This window comes from Leptosomus discolor, chromosome 3 (assembly GCF_034619465.1).
Source record: "Leptosomus discolor isolate bLepDis1 chromosome 3, bLepDis1.hap2, whole genome shotgun sequence".
NCBI lineage: Eukaryota > Metazoa > Chordata > Aves > Leptosomiformes > Leptosomidae > Leptosomus > Leptosomus discolor.
This window is the reverse complement of record NC_141393.1, coordinates 23,575,986-23,598,904: the sequence shown is the minus strand read 5'-3', so window position 1 is coordinate 23,598,904 and position 22,919 is coordinate 23,575,986. Positions and strand designations below refer to the sequence as shown.

The 22,919-nt window shown below is 42.2% G+C and overlaps 1 protein-coding gene across 1 annotated transcript in view; it reads right to left on the bottom strand.

Annotated features, from left to right (window-relative positions):
- Positions 1-22,919, bottom strand: part of STON2 (stonin 2) — a 59,400-nt gene that overhangs the window by 6,416 nt on the left and 30,065 nt on the right. The window contains exon 4 of the mRNA XM_086462128.1: positions 1,197-3,032. Within this exon, the coding sequence (XP_086318254.1) occupies positions 1,197-3,032 (1,836 nt within the window). The remainder of the gene's footprint in view (positions 1-1,196; positions 3,033-22,919) is intronic.

Below are 22,919 nucleotides of genomic sequence, written 5' to 3'. Positions count from 1 at the left end.
TGCTCATAACCAGCCTGAGGTTAATATTTCATTGCATTATCTCTCTTGAGTTCCCAAGCTCTCTCTTCTTACGCCTTGCACTACAGAAACATGGAGCCTTCACTTTTGTCAGTGATATCCCTCCAAATTTGTAACCTATGGTGTAAGCTGCTGTCCTGGGGCTGAAATGTGATCCAAAAGACTAGAAGACTTGGATCGCTGTTTTGCTGACACTATAGCTCAAACTCAGGAAAACCGTATGTTCTTAGAAAGTGCCAAATTTAGTACAATACTGAACTTTCCTTCAGGGAATGCTGAATACAGAAACCCTCCTAGTCACCCAGCTGCATTACTACAGCATTAATACTAAAAAGTCCATCTCGTTTGTAGAAAGATAGTCTAGATCTGAGAAATCAAGAAGTAGAATTCACTAAAACTAAAAATAAACCTGAGTTGTCTAGCTTTATTGCATACCATGGATGAAAGGCAGGAAGTAGAATGACTGGCAGTGATGCCCAAAGGCAACAGTAGCTTACCCATATTATTTGAATGTTTAATTACAAACATGTTACTAGAAATATAGAGACCTGTAGGTTTTATGTTGGTATTCTCTCTTCAGGTTTAAGCTGTACTTACCTGTCTGTACTGACTACAGAAACATAGCCACAAACTTGTGTTTGGAAATTTATGTTTTTAATGGTTGCACAATATCTTCTGGCCTCTTACAATCCCTATTCCAGCTACTTTATAGGCATTAGTTGTGGTACATGTGTTGAAATATATAGCACTGGCCCAGTATGCTTGGCAATGTATGGAAAAGCAATCACATGTGCTGGAACTACAGCAATTTATCTGGTCTTGTCATTCAGCCCCGTAGCACAGTATCTTGCCTTTGCAAGTTCACTGAAAAAGCCCTGTTTCCAGTAACAGTGCTAATCACACAGAGATGTTTGATGCCTAATGTACTCATAAAAGCAGAGATGGAAGGCGTATTTTTGCACCCAGAAAACCTAAGCCTGTTTTTATCATTAGCAATGTTTGTAGGATATATAAAACTACTGCAATGAAGGGTCAAATAAATGCTTCATGCAACTAACTAACGTCCTTTGGTATACTATAGAGGATGATTTATCCCTCACCATGTAAACCCAGTATTCCCTGTCTTCCAAAATATGCAACTCCAGTTTACTCCTGCAGAGATGGTATGCACCACTCACCTGAGTTTTTGTCAGGCAGTCGGTTTATCCTCCATACGATGGAATTAAAGGCATGCTCATATTTGGCAGTTCCCAAAGTTACTCTCATTACTGGCTCAGAACCAGACAGACTGGTTGATCCAAAAGTGGCCCCCTTGTTCACCTTGGCTTTCAAAGATTTCTCCCCCAGGACACTCTCCCTGCGGAAGTTCTTCACCCACTCGTTTGGCACCGGGTAGCGGATCATCACGTTTTCACAAGGGACCTGAGTTAATGGGTCACGGTTGGAAGAGAACCCAGTGGACATCATCAGCCAGCTCTGCACCTCCACCTCAGCACCATTGATGCTGGCAGCTGTCCTCAGAGTAAAAGGCAAAGTTTTCTCAGCAAAGACAGTCCTGAATCGCATCAGTTCAAACCGGCAGGCATCCAAGGGGTTGAACAGGATAATACGGGAGTTATTAAACATATCCTCATCCACACATGAATGGAACCGACAACTGTATAATTTAATCCACTTAGTGGTAGTAGTGGGCATAATATCCTGCCTTGCAACTATTTCGTTCCCTTTGATCAGGATATCATTGAGGCCCAGCCTACATTCTGCCAGGCCAGAAAGGAAGCTGAGAACATAGATATGGGTCAGCACACTGTGCTGGAGAATCACACTGTCTCCTTTGGCCAAGATGCCATGAAACTCATCCCTCACATCGACCGTGATTTCTTCTTCTTGATAGTTTAGTCCCACAGTGCTCAGATCTGTTGACGAGGCTGGCAAGTTCATCAGTGTGTCTTGCACAGCACTGATGAAGCTAAGGAAGTCTTCATAATCTGTAGTCCCAAGCTTGATAATTTGCTCTCTCTCTGCTGTGTGAGCAATGGCTGGCTTAGGCTGATACTTCTTTTTCTCCTTGTAGGTTGTGCGGTCCAACCGCACACTGTGTATCCTTCCATTCTCATCATAGTTCTGGAGTTTGCGCTCTGAAATCTCATGATTGATTTCAAGTTTGAATTCCCGGAAAGGTTTCTCCAGCCCTTTCTCATAAAAAAGCTGTATACATCCACTGTCAGTCAGCTTGACGTATATTGGTCCCCAGTGCCTGGATGACATAATATTCTTCTTCTCTGGGATCCTGAGCATCATTGGCCATCCATCCTTTGGCTGAGCTGGTGCCAGGTTAAATAAGGCTGCACCCAGATCATATGGCATCATGGGGTCATCATCAGGCAAGGTAGGGCTGCTCACATGATCTGGGTCTCCAATCTGGAGTTGCTTGAGCTGCTCTACAGCATCTGTGTGGGTTACACTTTTGTTTGCCTCATGGAAACTGATAGTGTCAGGCTCTTGATGGACAACAATGAGAGAGTCTCTTTGGCTTTTGCCTGGAGCACTGGAGACAGAAGAGCTTTTGGAACGCCTGTCTCGCTCCTCAAAGAATGAGCTGAATGGATTGATGGGTGAGGGTTGGACATCTCGCAGAGATTCATCCAGGAAGGGGTTAGTAGCACTCCATGGTGGTGTTTCAACAGAAGGCAACTTGGTTAAGGAGAAGAGATCTAGTTTTTGAATTTTGGAGAGGTCACCCAATGTGCTTTTAGGACGTTCTCTTTTCTTAAAGGATGTAGTGAGGTTAAAGTTAACATCTGGAGTCTGTGTTTCTGCAGGTGGGGTGTCTGTTTTCACGGGAGACAAGTTCTGAGGTGAAAAACTGACTTCATTGTCATCAAAAGTCACCCAGCTAGGAAAGCGAACTGTGGTTGGGGTAGATGAATGGCCATTCATGGAGGTGTTGTTCAGCTGCCAGTTGACAGCCTCCATATCTATCTCTTCATCTTCCTGAAGAGAGGAGGAATTGTCTTTAAAAAAAAGAGGGGAGGGGAAGAAATTTCAGCCAATTATTCTGAAGTTACCTAGTTCTCTCTGCAAAAAGAAAACCACAGTGTGCACAATAGTTTGCATGCTCAAGAAAGGTCTATTCATATGCTGGGCAAGAAAGATAGTCAAAAGACTTGGCTAAAATGCTGAAAAGTCTGGCAAGAATTAATGAAGAAACAGACAGCTGAACACAGAAAAGGAATGCAAGAAGAAATACAAAAGGAATGACACCAATGATTGTATTGCTCTCATTCCAACATAACGACCTAAAAAAGAAATTTAGCCCACATGTTGTAATGATTTTTTTAAACCTCCGTATATAAACGTTCACACTGCCTTTCTTTCCACTTCTCCATTTGCATGTTTTGTTCACTCTCACTCTTGTTCTCATTTTTTTCCTTTCTGTCCCCATACTCTTTGCTCTAGAGAAGAATCCAGTAGGGAGAGGGAATGAACATTGAGGAAGAGCACTTCTCCACTCTGTCCCCACATACTTGTCTGCGCATTTGTTGTTATCACAAAAGCACACAGGGATATGGTGAAGGCACCATAAAGGTGTCTAGGCAGCATTTTTGCCCAGGATGTGTTCAGTGAAGAGACTCTTTACCTTACTGAGTGGGAAAGAATCTGCCACTCCTTGGGTGTCACCGAAAAAATCTCTCGGAGAAGCTGTGGGATGTACATTAGGATAAGAAAAAACATTTTTGATGTGTATTGTGGAAGATGTCCTCATCCTCTGTCAGGACATGGCACCTTTGACTGCCATTTTCCTAGTCTTAGGCGCTACCAGAACACTTCCCAGAAGCCTGCATCACACTGTGCTGTTTCAATCCCAGCTTTTTCTGGAGGAAATAGCTGCAGCGGTAACAAGGTGTTTCCTAAAATGAGCATAAATTCTTACAGTTCAGAAATTAAAGGATTTTCTTCCAATTTTCTTCCCACTGGACTAATGAATCAGGCTGCTCCTCAAAATGAGCAGCCAGCATGAGATTATACTCTGCAGCTGCACCACAAGTCTGCTCTACATATGATACTGCAGTGCTAGCATTTGTGACTTTTGCCTCTGATAGATATAGAGATCCCATGTTTTACACAAATGTCCTGGTTTGGCTGGGACAGAATCACAGCCCAGCCGTGCCAGGCAGGCTGTTAGCGGTTTCAAGTCAGCCAGGGCAGCTGAGCTGAGTTGGTAACAGGTGTAGCCCATACCACAATGTCATGGTCATTAGAAAGAGGGAAGGTTTGCTGAGGAAGAGGAGCTCCAGTGGGATTCCTGCTGGGGTTCCTCCTGCTTTTCCTCTGGCTTCTCCCTGCTCCTCAGGACTGCTCTCCTTTTGATTGTGACTGCTGCGTATTCATTTGGCCGAGGATAATTTTGTATGCCTTTGTTGGTATTACGGATGTTTCATTAAATCTGTTTTCACTTCAACCCATGGGTCTCCTCTCCTTTTCCTGATTCCTCTTCCTGGCTGGTGAGGGGTCAGTGGGTGATAGAACAACTGTTATAGTTTAGCCCCAGATATGGGCTAAACATAGACAACAAGTCACTGTTCTTCAGTACAAGCAGAAAAGTGAGTGTAAAATGTAGCACTTTGGTATCTCTGTACACCTGTGATTTGAGTATATTTTACAAAATTAACAACAACAAACTATTTAAGTCATTATTTAAATTGCCACCAGATCCCAAAAAAGAGATGAGCTTGATTTCCATCCTGCCTCAATCATAATAGACAACTTGAAATTTTATTCCAATTACCATTTAGCATATGAAATAGGGAATATTCATGTTAGCCAAAATCCTGTCATTAGCTCATTATAATGTCTTGGGTAACTTGGTTTTCTGGGCCTCTCATCCCAGCTGTATGGAAGTTCACCCAGCCTTTTGATCTGAGGACAAAACACATCAATGCAGGTTCTAATGATTATTATAATTGAGAATTATATATGAAGCACAATGATGCCAATTTGGTTTTCAAGCCACAATAATAACAAACCAATAATAAGAACAGATAGCTTTTACAGACTATCCATGCATTTCAAAGAGTATTTGAAAAGAAATGGCACCATCTCAATTTCTCAGATCTTCTCTACCCTGCCATTTCACTCCCAGCTTTGCATAATGCCTCTCTGTAGTCCCTGCTAGTGGCTGCACCACTGGGTACAGTGGTGGGTCCTTTATCTGTTAAGTTTTGCCACAAGAATATGGATAGATTTGGGGAAGGGATGGAGTGGGACAACAAGCCAACTAATTATGATCCACAACCTAAGTGAGAAAGTAATAAAAAAACCACCAAGAATAATCTGACGTTGTTCTGATCCGCATGTCCACACCAATACCATCTATGTTGTCTCATACCTTTCCAGTACTCTGGTCAGCAAACATGTAGTCTTTTGAAGCAAAGCAAAGGCAATGAAAGATGTGTTAAGAGTCTCTGTTTTTATGGTATTTTTTGGAAAACATTCCCTATCTCTTTTAGGACTTCTAGAAGTCCTATGTTTATAAGATCAGGGTTTCTTAAGCGCGGACCACCTCTTCCCTGCCTGCAATTAAAATTTTCCCCTTTCCTGTATCTTAGCTTTTGAATTGCAGAAACCCAATGTGGCTCCACAAATACAGTATTAACACTTCTGTTAAGTTTGAGAGAGGCAGATGAGAAGACCTCCTTGACAGTCCATGTGAAAACCACACAGAAATCACCTGAAAAACTTATTTCTAAACTGACCAAGTTTTATAAAATGAACTGCTTTTTTGAGCTAGACGTCCAGAAATACATCAGAAGCATTAAGAGAAGATGGTTTCATATACGTAATCATTTGTGTAATTTTATTTTCTAGAAAAAAGTCAATAAACTTTTATTAGCTATGTCAAAGTGTAAAATCTGGGAAGTAAAATGATCTTTCTTTCCCAAACTAAAATCAAAAGTACATTCTTCTGCTGCCAAAGAATCATATAGTTGGGTTTACAAATATTTGAAGGATACAGAGGCAGTTCTAGAAAAGACAGGTTTTTAGCTTTGTCTGTAAGAGAATGACTAATAGCAGGGAGGATAAAAATAAAAATATGCTAATGCAGCTAAGCAGCCAAAGAAAGTTCCTGAGAACTAGATGAAATAGTGTGTGTATCCCAAGAGAAATTGGAACCTCTGCTGCAAAGGCAAATACAGCATGGTGAAAAATCTTGACATTGCTAGAGGATGACTTAGACAATTACTTCAGGTTTTTCCCTTCTTGACTTTTGATGAGCTCCTGGACATGGGTGATAAAAGTTTAAAATGCAGATGTCCTTCAATTTGGCAGCACCCCAGTAGGTCTGGGAGAGGACACTTAAGAAAGCCATTCCTAGATGAACTTTTTGCTTTTGCAACTGTTTTCAAAATTCCTTCCTACAAAATAAATCAAGACAATAGCTTGCTGATGCGGTGTGGGCAGTCTTCAACCAAGAGTGACTCCTGACCAAGAAAGACTAGATCTGCATTAAAAAAAGGAAGACGTGATCAAAATAGAGCACTTGATTTTTCCTTCTGACTTTGCTTTCCTAAGCAAATGACTTTGATAGGTGTTTACTTTGCAAAATTAAAATATCTTTTAATTGTTTGACAATGCCAGATTCCAACCTGACAGGTTGCTCCAGCCAGCTACAAAACACAGGAGAAGAATTACCAAGGAGGTGAAAGAGACAGGAGCTCTGTCTCCTTTCCCAGTGATACTAGCAACATGTGAGCTCTGGGGCACACGAGGAGGCTCTGTGAGCCTCAGGCTGCCCACACAACTATGCATCTCTGCATTCATTCCCCCACATAATTGGTGCCTGCAACAAGCACCGGCCATACCTTACTATACACATGCCTGAACATCATTACCAAGCCATTAAATAATTTGGAAACTTAAGTCTCTAGTGAACAATAAAATAATAACCTGCATTTCATATACAGGCCTCTTAGAGTTTCGTTGGCTTTGAAAGTGTTCAGTAGCAAAACGGTTAATCACTTTGGTATAATAAACTGGAAAACCGCATTGTTGTAACGGGTGTAGAACATCTCACTGTGATTGGCCTCTTGTGACTCACTGCAAGGAAAGAAGGCTTTGGTTCTCTTTGTCGTCTCTTTATTATTTCTTTATTTATCTTTTCATTTTTCTATTTAAACTACTTTGGCCAAAACCACCAGGTAGTATCGTGTTACTTATGCCTGGGGGAATGGCAGCCATCCAGCTGCTAAAGGACATTGACATTGCAAACTGTTAATGACTAAACTTCTGTGCCACAGAAGCAGGAAGAAGATCGGAGAGTGTTACACGCCTATCGAAAAGAAAGGCAGATAAAAACTTCAAGGCAATCCAGGCAAAAGCCTGGATTTTCAAATTTCTGAGTACTCATCTATTTTGCCTCTTGAGAGAAATTAGTTCAGAGCTTCATGCCATGACTGTTTCTGTTACCTGAATATATTAATTTACATTTAATTCAGATAGATAGCTCTAGCTTACACTTTAGCCTGTAGTACAAGCATACCCTTAACATGGTCACACCTTCCAATGGGGTACTTGCTTCCTTGACCTAGCCAACACCAGTCCCTCAGACAAAGTAAGCATTGCTAAGTTTTCTGTTAGCATAGCTGGAACTATTCTAGGACTCCTCCTGGGAAAGTAATCTACATGAAGTCTACCAGACATTGATATACAGGCAGGTAGTACTTCAGACTTGGCCTTCAAGGGTCAACCAGGTTGAGAGGATGCATTGACAAAACTTGTAATGTCTCTGTATAAGCAATGATAGAAAAGCAGAAAGCACTGATAGACAGAATCTGGGAGAAATCATGGACTAGGCTGTCATGCAGTTATCCCTCCACGACTAAGGTTATACTTCCACATACTTTCTGTGGCATCCGTACCTGGTCATTTCCTTGCATTTCTTTTCCACATCCAAATCACAACAACTGTGTCAACTTTTTTTTTTTAGTGGTCTGTCATGTTTCTGGTCTTCCCAAGACAGCGTAATTTAAAAGATATTTAAAGTGAGTGGGCTATCAATATGAAGTGAAACAACCGGACTCCTTTTTCCAGCCTTGCCACTGATCTGCTATGTGGCTCCGGGAAAAATGCTTTATCACTCCCACATCACATCACAGCTTCTGGCTCTGTTCCCACTTCTTGTAATTTTTGACTATAAGAGCGTTAAATGTGGAACAGTGATTGTCCTCTGCACTACAGTACCCAGTGCACTTCTAGGACTCCCAGAGAACACAGTGCAAGTGTGTAAACATCACAGAGTTGGATATAAACCTACAAAATGATTCAATTAATATTTCTCTTATACCTATGCACTTGCAAAGAGTTTCATGTTTGGCACAAGCTATGAAGCCAGGCCTGTTTTTGTAAGCTTTCCTGTTTATCCCAGCTCTGTTACTGGTGGAAGGTCAAATCTGTTACTGCTGCAGACATCAGCTTAACTTAACACTAGCTAAATAAAGCTACAGTAGAAAAGTGCCATGGAAATCAGCTGCAAGAATCTGCAACTCAAAGCACAGAAGATTTCTTGTCAATGGGAAGTTACTACCTGCTTGTTTTGAACAGAGGATATCCCTGTGAGGATAACAGTTATTACCTCCACTTGCTTCCTGGGTACCTATGCTATCAATCAGGTAACATTAGGCAACATTAAGGGAATACCTGGAAATGTCCTCTTGCAAAATGCAGGGCATTTTCTTCCCATGAGCTTCAGAATAGACTTTGGAGACAGAAGAAGAGGCAATCACCTTGCCTCCTTGCAAAAGAATTATGGGGAGGGGCTGGAAAGCCCCAAACTCGTTGACCACCAACACCCGACATGCTGGAACATGGATTTGTAAGCCTTCCTTCAGATTTTGAGTGTCTCTGCAAGATCCGATGTGTGGAAAAGAGGAGTGCTCACACAGTCCTTGCCCTCTATGCCTGCTGCTGAACACGCCACATCCAAAAATTTAACAGCAATCTAGTTCTCCAGTGTGCTGCTAGTTCTCCAGCATGCTGAACTGTGAATGCAAAAGTTATGTTTTTAACTTCATACTTCATGGCACAGCTAAGAGACATTTCAAAATCATCACAGACTAAGTAACCAGCAGGAGAAGGTGCAAGATGAAGGACTGAAGTCACAGACCTTAGCTCTACGGTCCCCTTTCTTATTCCTTCTCCTCCCACTTGACACGCTTCTCAGCTCATGTTGAATGGATTAATCCTTAGTTAACTTTTCATTTCATCATACTCTGTCATATTATAGAATCATAGAACCATTTTGGTTGGAAAATACCTTTAAGATCATCAGGTCCAACCATCATCCTAACACTACCAAACCCACCACTAAACCATGTCCCTAAGCACCACATCTATATGTCTTTTGAACACCTCCAGGGATGGTGACTCCACCACCTCCCTGGGCAGGCTACATCCCTTTGAACTTGGGTGTCTAAATTTAGACCATGTAAGTCAGTGGCCTGATTAAACCCAGTGTGGTTTTATCCCAAATCTGCAGTACTACATAGTCCGTTTCCAGCAGTGGGTTAATGACTACTTAAACATGATGCCTGTTGCTTTGTTAACTATCGCAAATTCATTACAAATCCCAAAAGAAGCTTAATTGTCAAAAGAAGTTAAATTGTCTGAAGATACAAAGAAGTCATATCGCAGAGCTTCTAGCTCTATTTAAAACACAATGAATTTCATCTATGTTCAATTAATTTATCCCCATGAGTCTCTAATCTTTATAAGAACTGCTATATTTAATTTTAAATGTAAGCCACCATGCAGATACTAAACTGAAGATGAAATACAAGCAAATTATGACTTAGCCTCTCACAGATAGATTGCAGCAGCCCTCATCTGCAAGAAAATTGTTGAAAAAGACTGTCCTCCATGTACTACCTTAAAGGACCCTAGAAGTTTTTGTGGACTTTGTTCATTGATGTTTTGACATTTTCTTATTATTCTATATCTACACAAACATATGTATATATGGGAAGGCAGGACTACTGCAGTTCAGGCACTTGTGCTTACTGCGCTTCATTGCCCTGAAATATTTGCCTTCACTCATGCTGCTTCTTGATGCTTGAAGAGGGAAGAGAACGTCTTCCCCAAAACTGAGCCTGACCTAACCATTAAGAAACTGCTATCAACTACCTGTAAGAACAGTGGTAGTTGCAGCTGGAAGTCTCATCGCAACCAGCTATGTATGATGCTATTTGAGTGACTTTTTTTGTCACGCCTATTTTCCTCCCCTCTGTTTATTCAACTGGAGAAACAAATTAAACGAAGACTGAAATTCAATCAGAGCCCTGTCATTATTCCTTCAGTAAAGAAAATGTTCAAGATAACAAAATTAGTTTGCAACTTAAAACTTTCCTGCATGATTTAATTTAAAAATACTCAATATTTTTATTGTGTTATGTTTATTGAGTACTTAAAACTCTGGTTCATGAAAAAAACCCTAGATGCGGTATAGAATAACTGAAACAGTATTTCAGCAACTCATCATTTATGTACAGTTAACTCCCTTTTTCCTTGCACAGATCTCAGCTACACTGTCTTCTCTTGGCTGTAACCACAGTTTTGTAAAGTTTCTTACATGTTCTGCAGTCTGTACTGTGCAGTAGGCTGGGCAATCAGAATGGATCTGGCTAGTCTTAAAGCAAAACCAAGCATCTGTAATGCAGCTTGTACACAAAACTGGTAAATTAGACACCTCCAGCAGATACCCATGTTCATAAAATCCTTTCCAAATATACTCCTTAGGTTTTAGTCTGTAAACACTTTGAAGTTAGCGTACTAATACTCTTAGACTGAATTACAGTCAAGAACAAACACACAACCTATCCAGAAACCATCAAAACATTGTAGCAAAGACACATATATAGCTTTAAAATCTAAGTGCCGTAATATATTGTTATATTAATACCAATTTATCATTTGAACAGTAGGTTCCAAATTAGACATAGTTCATGCAAATCATGGACAAGCTTGTTAGTGTCTTGAAGACACTGTTGGATCTCACGTCAGGTATGTATTACTTGGCAATAAGTTAGAGGTGGTAAGTAACTTTAAAAGGGACTAAAACTCTCATAGCAATAGCTAGGTGACATTAGGTACTCTAAGAAAAAGCACTGTTTATCACTTAAAAGCAGCTTTCTTTGTTGTGTTTTTTTTCAGTAAAGAAGGCTACTTTAAAAGGAAACTGAAGTAAATACGTTCTGTTCTTATAACATACTTAAAAAAGTGGATGTCTTCTCTTACCTGTTAAACAATGGTAAGCGAATAAGTCCCAAAAGTATTATAGAAAAGAGGTCTTTTTGATTTAAACCCATTTGAGAGTCACAGATCTAGAAAGCACGTGTTTTTCCTCAAGATCAGTTCATGTGCTTCCATTAGCTGGCCAGAAGGTGGTACATTAAGACTGATATAATTAGAAAAAGTCTTCAAGATTTTCACAAGATTTAGACAAGACTATGCCTGTTCAAAGAAATCACAATATATACGTAACATAATACCATTGTTTTATAATTAAGAATCATTTGAGACAAGTTGTGAACAGATCTCACCTAAGTGGTGGAGAAAGCATTAAAACCTGATTGTTTTTCCTTAGAACTTGTTTCTATTAAACAAACATAATATAAACACATTAGCAACTAAGCATACCTACATGATTCATTACAAAACAACTTGGTTTCCATCCCTAAAGACATAGCATAGATACGACTGACATGTTTTTACCACTGTGTCATCTAACTTTGTTCTCAGCAAGGTGCGCTCAGTCCGGAGGTTACCAAGACTATGACTACACCCTAGCCTGCGTCATTGTTATTACCACTGGAGTACTTGTGCTCCCGGTTTGGCTAGGCTAGACAAAGCCTCTGTGTGAGGGGACAAAGCAGAGCTGGAAACACAAAGCTGAACCTGTTCCAACAGAGGGATCAATAAGAGAATGACAGGTTCTCTGGAGAAGAATGAATCCTTCTGCTTCATCTTTCGTCCAGAAGCAGAAAAAGGAGCAAACAGAACAACAGAAGACATGTGCATGGCATTTTTCAAAAGGAGTTCCTTTCAAAGCACGTTGGTGAAGATAAATGAAGTCAGTTTGCCTATGAATGTACTTTGGACTTTGCTTCTGTCCACGCAGGTCTGCTTTCCTCTCTGATTCTAATCACCAGTACATACAGCATATCCTTCAGTAGTGGAACTGCCACTGAGACGAGACCACGGAGCTCATGAATATTCTGAGAACAAATAAGGAAAGATAAATGCTCCTGCTAGCCCAGGATGTTTCAGGAAGTTAATGATATTTGGCAAGCAAAATAAATCTGTAGCCAATCCTACAAATGCAAAGACAATCCCACTCTATCTTAGAGAAGCTCGTATGAGCATCCATTGAACAAGCTCTCTTTTGCAAAGAGCAGTTACATAAATCTCTCCTACACCGACAACACGCTACTTCATTATGCTGTACTTTCACAAGCAGTATATGATGGACTGGTAACAAAACACACAGGTTTGCAGCCCTTTTAAGTTTTGTCTTCAGTGCCATGTGGAATAAGCCTGACATTTGCAGTGCCAGACTGCAGGTGGAAATGTGCCAGCTACTGGATCCTCTCAGAATTCAGGATCCCATTAAGCAGCATAACCTTTGACCGCAAGGCAACACACTATGGTCTCATGCATCAAGTTATGGATCCCAAAGGCAGCTGCAGTACTGCATAAGCATGGAGGCCTGGCTGTGTTGAATAAATGTGAGAAATGTTCCCACAGCCATAAGAAAACTGAAGGCAGGAGACCATCATGTGTGTTAGATGTCTGAGACACTCTGGGTTCGCTATTGCCAGCCCATCAGTTCAGAAACTGTACTGGTAGTGACCACAAATGGTAACGTCAGCTGATGACAGCTTGGTAGTCAGTGCAAAATAACTGGCTGATCTCTAATTCCTACATGGGCAGTTCCAGCCTGACTGAAGCCAACATCACCCCAAATATGTGCTCAGTCTTATGCTGATTCTGTAGAATAAAAAAGACAAGTCAATACATAGGGATGTCAAATAAGCCTGTACCAGTGCTCAATTCACTGCTTACAAAAACAAATGCTGATGTTCATCTCTGCACATCATTTTTAAAGAGGAAGGTCAAGGTATATCAGAGAAAGAAGGAATGTGTTTTGCTTGATGACTGACATAAAAAGGTACAAAATTAAAATGTATGTTGATAGAGAAAGATTTAAACCTCTAAGCTGCAGAGAAAAAAGTGATGGGGGAAGGAGGGGAAAACCCAGACATTTGTTATTTTACATCTTCTAAATGCACTATTGCCAACACTTCTGGCTCTCCACAACATTTAAAAATAGTAGCACTAACTTCCTCATTCCTGCACCCACGGCATTTCCCAGGATCAAGTTTTATATCATATCAAGTCAGCAGCTCACATCCTGTCTGCCAGATTTGTATGCGTGTATCAGGTTATCCGAGCAAGAGGTAATCTTGTATTTATACACTACCTTTACCCTGAGCAATTGCAAAATGATTTAAAAGTTATGCCACTGCCGTTATTTAAAAAAACCCAAAGACTCGTTTCCCAATTTCTCATGTAAGGGTCTATGGAAACTTCAACTTCAGCTAGATATTTTAATAATTTAGTTCCCCGATGAACTGTAAAGACAGATTTGTTCCATAGACAACATCGCTGATACATACTTACAATGATGGAAGTTAACAGTGCTCCACTTTTGCCTGAAGCTTATGCTTATATTTCTTCCCCCTGTGGCTTTGTTATGCAAACATTTTCTGCTTTAACTGCCGAGAAGACCATGTAACTGTGCGAGGGGGGCCAGTTTGGCCAGTCCTTCTTGACTCACAGCATATGCGAGCTCCAGATTACAGTGAAGTTTTACGAATTAACAGGTGAGGTGCTCAATGCAAAGGTGAGAGGAGCTATAACAAAGCCATATGTAGGTGAATTTGTTTTTTTTAACTCCTGGAGGGATTTTTTTACACATAATCAAAGGACTGAAGGAAATAGTGTGGGAAAACATAAAGGACAGGCTGATCTACATGTAATGCCTGACCCATGTAGGTACCACTGAGGATGCACCTGCCAACTCAACACCTCCACCCTCAACAAATGATGATAACTATAGCTGCTTGAGAAGCAGCATAATGCGAAGGATATGACACAGGAATGGGCTGCAAAAGGCTTAGGTGCTAATCTGAACTATGTCGTTGTCTTAAGTGACCTTCAGCTAGCAATTTATGCCCTCTGCTCTGCAAGTTTTCTCTCTCTATAGCAAGGCAAAAATACTGATGTAATGGAAAGTGATAATGGCTGTTGTCAAATGTGTTTGATGAATAGGCTATCATAAATCATGTGAAAGCTTGTGGGCTTTCTAGGGACCATGCAGGATAAACGGAAAAAGCAAGTGAGCTCCTGTAGGGAATAAAATAATTGGAGACAGCAGAAGCTGTGGCCCTTGGCTGAGCAAAATTTAACTCATATGTGCCAAGGAATTTCCCTGTGCCCTGGCTGCTGGCAAGTAGGGGTATCTGGATAAGAACAAATAGCAAGGTGGAGAAGCTGCAGTTTACAGCTAAGACTGGATGGTTAAGCACAGGATTGGCTGTGAACTGCAAGGAGAAATGCTGGGCGTTTGCTTCTTGCCGTTATTCCTGCCATATGCTGAGAAACAGAGCACTGTCCACATTATTTACAAGCAAGAAGGACTCCACCAAAAATATTGGAGGTAAGCCAAAACAGGCCTCTAGTACCAGTCAGCAATACTCTTGCCTGAGATCTAAGTATGACAAATACCGTTTTTTTCTATACAGAGTGTGTATGGCATGGTTCCTCCTGCCAAGACTGATCTGATATTAATTGGGGGCAAAACTGATGATATAAAGAATGTCTCTCTCTGGCTGTCAATGGAAACTATTCTATGGATTACTGATTTAAAATCCAGTTATTTTTTAATGCATCTGCCATGCCCAATGTTGGAACACTAAAAATTATGATCTGGGAGATGTGTTCTTATACAAAAACAAAATACAGAAAACATCCCTATTATTTTGTTAGAAAAAACAAAGTATTTCATGCCTGATTTTGCTTCAAATAAATGGCAAGGACTGGAACACCAAGATCGAACGTAAGGTGGGCTGGAGAACTTTCATTAAACTGAAACAGATTTGGGAGTTTTTCCAGGAGTGTAAATTGAACATAGGGTCGTTCCTCACCCTCGGACTATAAGGGCATGAAGACTATTTACACCTGCTATTTTAACTGCACACCTGAGAGACCTAAGTATTTTCTTAGGTAGAAACTAGGATGACAAAAGCAGATTGCTGAGAGATCCCAAACAAGAAAAGCTTTGCATTGAGTAAAAATACTGAAACTCTGTAGTTTCCAGTTACCAAGACCTTGGAAAGCAAACTCTTGCTGCAATACTGAAACATGCTTGTTACAGTCAGACAGGCACCACTTTATTCTGGAAATAATCCGTATTATGCTGTTGCTAAAGTGGTTCCAGGGTTGAGTTAGGGTGCTGCATTACTGGTTTTCACCTCTTGAGGCTTTTAAAGACGTGTTTTGGATATATGCTGAGCAAGACAGTTTAGGGAGACAGGACATAGTAAGAAGGGATATTCCCACTGGTGGTAACCCAACTTCAACCTCCTTTATGGTGACACTGTTCTCAGTGTTCACCCATCCAGGAAAACCATACTGATGTTACAAGGGCTGTCTTGGAGAGTGCTTCTAAAAGCATGGCTGTTATCGGCAGAGTTCACGCCTGCCCTGCCAGTCTGACTAGCACAACTATACTAGCACAACTTCAGCCAGCTTCAGAAACTAACAGAGCTGACCCACCTCACTCTTCGTATGCTTATAAGAAAAGGACTCCCAAGGATTGCGGAAGACAGAAAACTTGTGAGCATGTTCATCCAAATACATTTTAGTTAACTGCTCCTGCTGTACAGCCCTCTGACCCAGTTTGAGTCTTGTTATCATCCCTGGTGCTATCAGCACCTCATCTCCAACCTCAAGGCAGCTGCTGACCAGCCCAGGAGGCTGTTAAGAGGGAATGGCTTGTTTTATCACCTATTGCTCTGATTGATGAAGCCATTGCCCCCCTTTCCACACTCATCTGTTCCAGGTGTGGGACTCCCTTAGTGCAGCCCTTCCTTCAGCCCAGGCTCCCACCATAAAAGGCCAGCTGTCGTGCAGCTATTCACAATTGCAGGAAACCAACAGAACCGAATACTGGGCTGTTACCTATCTTCTGTTATTTGGAGTTTTGGCTTTCCCTTTTGCATGTGAGTCTGGAGCGACCACAGTACATGGTCATTTAGGGTCGCTTCACAGAAGCAGCCAAACAGAAATGATCCAACAAGCCATTTCTTCCTCTCTCCCTTGGGCCATGCTGGTGTAACTACAGTGAACAGAGAAAGGCATGGCCTCACTGTTAAATGTGAGAGGTTGACCAGAAGAGACCCATGCGTGAAGAATGAAGTAACTCGTGATGTTATGAGAGCCCTCTGTGGCAGTAAGTGAAGAGGAAACCCATACTTCCTTCCTCTCTGCACAAATTGTAACTTCCCATCTTCCCATCTCTAGCAGGCATCTTCCCCTCCAAGCTATGATTCTGCCTGGGGGCAAAACACAGGGTACACAGGGCCCAAATTCCCTTACGCCAGTGCTGCATAACTTCTCAGCCACGCTGACGACTTCTCTTACTGTTACGTTTTAGATCCCTCCATCACCGCCTAGTCTTATCTGTGTGTCCTCTTTCTTCCCCAAATGATGCTCCCCATTCTTTTGATGGGGGTACAGAGTGGGAGGAATTCAGCTAGTGGCTTTGCCAAGTCATCTCTTTTTTCTTTGTAAGATAGAAACAATGAGCAAAAAACATTAAAATAATCCTGTGGAGAAGAAGAGACCCCAAATGTCAGCTATCTCAGTTAGTGAGACCCTTGCCATATATGTGTATACTTGCACACACCCATATACGTAAGAGAGTAAGTTGTCAGCTTTAAAGGTGATGAACAAGGAATCCTGAAAATTTCCACGCTGGGATAGCAGTTGTGAGGAATTAGGCAGGGTACAGGGGCTGGATGGGACAGGGCTCTGGCAGTCAGGGCAACAGCTGTATGAAATACACCACAGAAAACTAAGTGGAAATAAACTTCTGCATTCTTGAAATGTGGATGAGACCTAGCAGGTCTTCAGGGCACAGGACAAGATGAGGGGCGGGGGGCGGGGAGATGGACAATGTAGGAAACCTTGCTGCCTGTACCACCAAACTGCGTAGCCAGTTTAGTGGTGGTTAAGAGACAAGGGCTGAGCACAGACTGTGACCGATGTGAAGGAAAACAACAGGGGCCCCACAGCTGCTGTGCCCTGTAAACAAAGAGCGGCTTTCTGAAGGGCCATGTGAGATTTTGCAGAGCCCTGAAAGAACTGAGGTCTGCCTGAAGGAAACAACAGGGATTACAGAAATGAGGAACATGGGATAAGATAATATGAGGATTTTTTTGAGCTTGAAAAGAAAGGTACCCAGACTATAAGATGATAAAAAAGAATTATTAATGTATTCCTATAAACAGATCAAATGGACATTCAAGAAATGAATGGGCAACAAACACTTAACAGGTATTTAAAGCACCCTAAAGCAGTATCTTATTATATATTTGGCACTGACTGCTGGAGGAGGTTTGACAGGAGTTGCCTAAGAACACCACCACTGCTATGGACGAGAATGACTGCCTCAGTTCACTAGTGAGCATTACATTCTAATGTTTTAAGAAATCATTTTTCTCCTAGGAAAAGAGATTTTTTTTCTTCATGAGATAATGCTGCAGAATTGTTTCAGTACATTATGTAAATGTGGGGTGGGGGGAATTTTTTTGCCCGCTGGCTTACTTGGGTACGGTGGATGAAGTACTTAGATAAAGTGGCAGAAATAGATATCAGGTGAAAATGCACCATCAGTGGACATCTACTTGGTCAACAAGTCTAGAAGAAATATCTAAAGGGGTTTAGGAACATGATGTAATCTGATCTTCTTTGCACTTCATCTCCCCAGTTTGCAGGTTGGTACCACTCATCCAGGTCACATCGAGATCAAATGGTGGAAACAAAAAGGCCAGTCATGTGGACAAGGACACGCACCTTATGGAAAGCTTTGAATTTAACATCTCATGGGAAATGGTATTTCTTGTAGGATTTGTTAAGGAACACGCATATGAGTGCTTGAAGGCATAAAGGAGAATTCTGCCCTCACTCTGGCTTAACAAAAGTGTGTTTCTGCTTGGGACAAGGAAAGAGCTTGTACTGAAAGGGAGTGTGTTTATTTGAATCAGAATTTTAATGTTCTAGAAATGCTGACAGCTTGGAAGATTAAATTCACTAACTCAGCAGTATCCTCCCCCCTAAATTTCCCCATCATCTGTGCACCACAACATAAGAGGGCAACCCTAGAAAACAAGGTATCTACTCGACACGTGGCGAAATCTCTGCTTGAGATCTCTGAGCTGGATCTGAACAAAAACGTTCCTTCGGGTCAACTCTGCTGATTTTGGATATGAAAACTGGTTCACCCATAAAGCAAATTGAAACTCAACTCTTTTATTACAGGATCTGAGCAGCTGTCAGATGGCAGCAGCCTGACTATGCTGGAGTAAAAACTGTGCCACACAGTCCTGCGGGCGAGCCGGCCTCCTCTTAAATCGTTTCATGAGGCATCAGGAAGCAATTACCGAAGCCCAGCAAAACCTAATTATGCCCCCTCTCCTCCTTCACAAGCTATCATTTAGGAGAAGCCAGAATGATTTTCCTCCTCTCTCCCCTACGTTTTCCCCCCCCTTTAAACTTCTGGCCCTGCTTAGCCTCTTCTTTGTGCCGGGGGGCCTTTTGTCTTCGGAAGAGGCTGCTTTGCTGGAAGCCGATGGAAAGACTACTGTCCGGCACACAATAAAGCTGTCTGCAAACCAGACCCTTGTGAATGGAGCCGGGGATGGCCCAGCCGGAGGCATTCCCGACCTGTTGCTATAGCAGCGGGGTGAACGGGCAGGACAGCCGGGCCGCGGGCTACCCCCACCATAGGGCTGCCCCCCGCCACGGGGCTGCCCCACCGCCCGGCCAGGGCTGTGCACAGGCATTAATGAACAGGCAGAAATGCTAATCCCTGCTTGCCCTCTGCCAGCAAGGGGAAGGAGGCCCGACTGCTGTGCTGCGGAGGAACGGGGTCTCCTCCAGATGGGGAAGGCAGCAGAACCAGCAGGTTTGCAGGGCGCTGGTGGTGCCGAGTGGGTGCAGGTTAGTTTTCGGGAAAGGCCTTCCTCTGGAGTACCTGCTTGTGCAGACAAGCCTTGGCACTAATTACAGAATTCAAAATAGATCAAACTAACAAGCACAAACAGGTTAAAAATGTAGCATCCTACTTGGTCCACCAGAAAGCATGGAGAAAACACAGGATGTCCTCAGTTGTAGTCACTTTCCAGGAAGCTCTGGCTGATCAGGGATGCCGAGTGGTGGTTTTGCAACTTCAACATACTGGCAAGAACTAATTCTGCATATTTTATCTCTTTCTCCCGCACAGCATGCTTACAGTCTGATCCATTAGCAAGTCATTTAATCGAAGTGGCAAACACTGCCTGAGCACAAAGAATAAATATAGATAGCACTGGTAGCACTGCCCTCTGTAAATTCAGTGTAGACTTTAATAGGAGGGCATTTACTGGAATCCTGTATGCGTTAACTAACTTTTGGCTCTCAAAATCGAATCTCTGTACATACATGCAGCTCTACAGTATGCAGATTGATATAGTCCACACCTAAGACTCACTGTCCAAACTGAAATCTTATGCTTGCTTTTGTGATACGACATTTTCATGATCTTTGATTGAAAAAAAAAAAAAAGAGATCAATTGTTATCATCTTATTTCCCTTCTTATTCACTGTAATGCCCATGTACAGAAATGGAGGGAACAACGTCCAGCAGACAAAGCAATTCCATTTTCAGCCAAGAGCGGCCTTCCTTTTGATTCGGTTGGAGGAACAAGGATCCTGCCTGCAGCAGTTGTCTTCTCCAATGGTTTGTAAACTACATTCATGTAAGCACACTGAAGTCTGAGTGTTTCTCCATCTTTTTTTTGGCCTGCAAAGCAGACTGAAAATCTCTTGAGAACAGGAGCTATCATGAGAGTATCTGAACTTCACGTCAGGACAGAAAGTCTTCTGGATCAGCATTCCTGACAACATTTCAGTGATTCTCTGTTGGTCCCAGCTGGAACCTGTACATGCTGAGGCAGCTGCAAATCAGACAATAAGCTAAGCTCAATTGAACAGCTTCCAGCTTTGCAAAAGCTCTGGAGTTTGGCTTAAATTTGGGAAGGAGAAAGTTCAGGTTGATTCTTTTCATCTACATTACTTCATTCACTCCTAACAAGGGACCACCTGGAAAGGGGACGGCCATGCCTGCCCGTCGATGGCCAGATGCCAAGCAGATTTCACTACTCAGTGAAGATGCTCCTCGGCTGGTTAGGCTGTCTGCACTCTGCACGACGCAGCCGATAAAAGAGATGTAAAGCAGAAGTCCTGTATTCTGTGAGCAGCAATTTTGCTGAAGAGACAAATGGGAGCCTCTCTTGCGACACTGAGCCAGTAGGAGCCACTTTTACATGGGAATAATTTTGTACATCTCATTTACTGTCACCTGTAGATGTGTTTTACCCGGAATGGTGTGCTCAATAGTATGTACTGAGGGATACTGTGTATGGATTCCACTCGGGTAAGGAGGGTCAGAGAGAAGTAGGGCAATGTTAAGGGATGGAGGGCACCTTTAGAAGCAGTGATTCTGGAAAAGATTTGGATGATTATCACCCCTGGTGCAATCCTGAGGCTAAAAGAACTGATGTAATATTAGGATTTAGGAAGAGAGAAATATGAAGCAGAAGGGAAACACTTTACTCGTCTACGTAGCATTGCCTGGATCCTGCTGGACCACTATGACCCAATCTTTTGTCCAGAATTCACGGATGTAGAAAAACTGAGGAGAGTTCAGAAAAGATCCACAGCTACTATAAAGGAATAAAAACCCTACCGCACAGCAAAAGACAAAAGCTCAATCTATTAAATCTGCTCTGCAGGAGATTCAGGAACAATCAGTCTGTAAGCACCTACACAGAAAATTATAAAAGAAAAATTGCTGTGATCTAGTGAGTGATATGCGATACTTGGGAGGCAACATGGAGAAATTGAGATTAGAAGTCATGCAGAGTTTTAATAGTGAGAGCAATTAACCATTGAACTGATTTACCAAAAACTGCAGCAAAGTCCCATGTCATGGGAGTGCTATAGGCAGGTAAGATTATTCTAGTTCTCACAGGAACTAAGTTAGGGATGTGCTATGGTTTGTGATATGCAGAACCTCCAGCTACAATTGCTTTAAAGCTTTTTGACCTTTTAATCTGCATGGGAAAAAATATAGCAATGGTTATTTAAGTAGCTCCATCTCACTCCCCTGTTGTGTGATGAATTTAGAAATACCTGAATGAATTTTAGTGTTGCTCCCTCACAGAAAAACATTAATGTAACTAGATTAAGCATGGAGAGGTGATGTCAAACTTAGCATTTAGGAATTGGCTGTAATGAGTGGAAAGTAAAAGTTAGAAAGAAAGCCTGGCCAGTATTCAGGAGGCCAAATATAATCATAACTGTGAGAATGTCCTCACACAACCTGATCTCAAAGTGCTCAGACGTACATGCTCCTACACATAATGGCACTGCAGTACAAAATGCTGTTTAAAAATAACAGAAGAAAAAGGAGTTGCATCAAATTATCCTTTCTTATAGAACACAACATAGTCAGCTCAATTTTGCTTTTTGCACTTCAGAACTCGGTTCCAAATTTACGCTTACGTGTAAATCCAGCTGCTTATTCCTGCGTACACGAGGGCAATGCATGTCTTGTGTTTTCAACAAATGCCGAAGTCCCCCTAACAATGCAGCGCTTGACGAATCTGAATTGCTCACTCACCCACTGACATTCTATACAGAGCAGCTCAGAGCTGTTAATCGCACAGCAAAACCTGCTTCCAAACCTTCCCTTTCTTGAACACCTCAGCAGGCACAGACAGAATTCCCTTATCCCTTCAGTTGTATTTGGAGAAAATTAATATAGCTCTTTTTGTATGTTTCAGTTTATCTTCTTATACCACAGAGCTTTTACCAACAAGGAAACAGCCTACTTTTCCTCTGTCTGATCAGAAATGAAAAAACCTCCCACAAAAGTTCATGAACCAAACTGCCCTCCTCCCCCACATCCTCCTCGGCTTTAAGACACGCTGCGTTTGTACCAGAGCAGCAGGCGCTCAGAATAAGGCACAGGAGGACATTACATGCTGATTTATTTGTGTACCTACCACTTACAATCCCCTTTGTAATCATTTGGTCCAGGAGTACCAAAACCCAACCCTCTAACTCATCCCACCAGTGTTCAGCATCAAACTCTTCCTGTAAACAAAACTTTCCCAAGTCAGTGGCAGTGTGTTAGAGGATCCCTTGGACTTCATGAGCTGAGACGTTTCTTCAGTCATCTCTCTCTGTAGCTCATCCACCAGCCATCCTTCCTACCCGCCCGCCTCCCCAGCCACTGGCTGGCCCCTGCTGGTACCCTACGCTTCTTCCACACCAAGGCCAGAGCCTGCTTCTCCTACCCATACCAAAAAACCAAATCCAGACCGCTCGGATGAACAGATTCTCTCCTTGCCGCACTTACCCGGGGCTCAGATACCTTCAGTTTCGCGGTGCCAGCCGCTGCCGTGTCAGTCTGGCCGGCTGCCCCTGCCTGCATTTGTCCCTGGCCGCGGGAGCCGAGC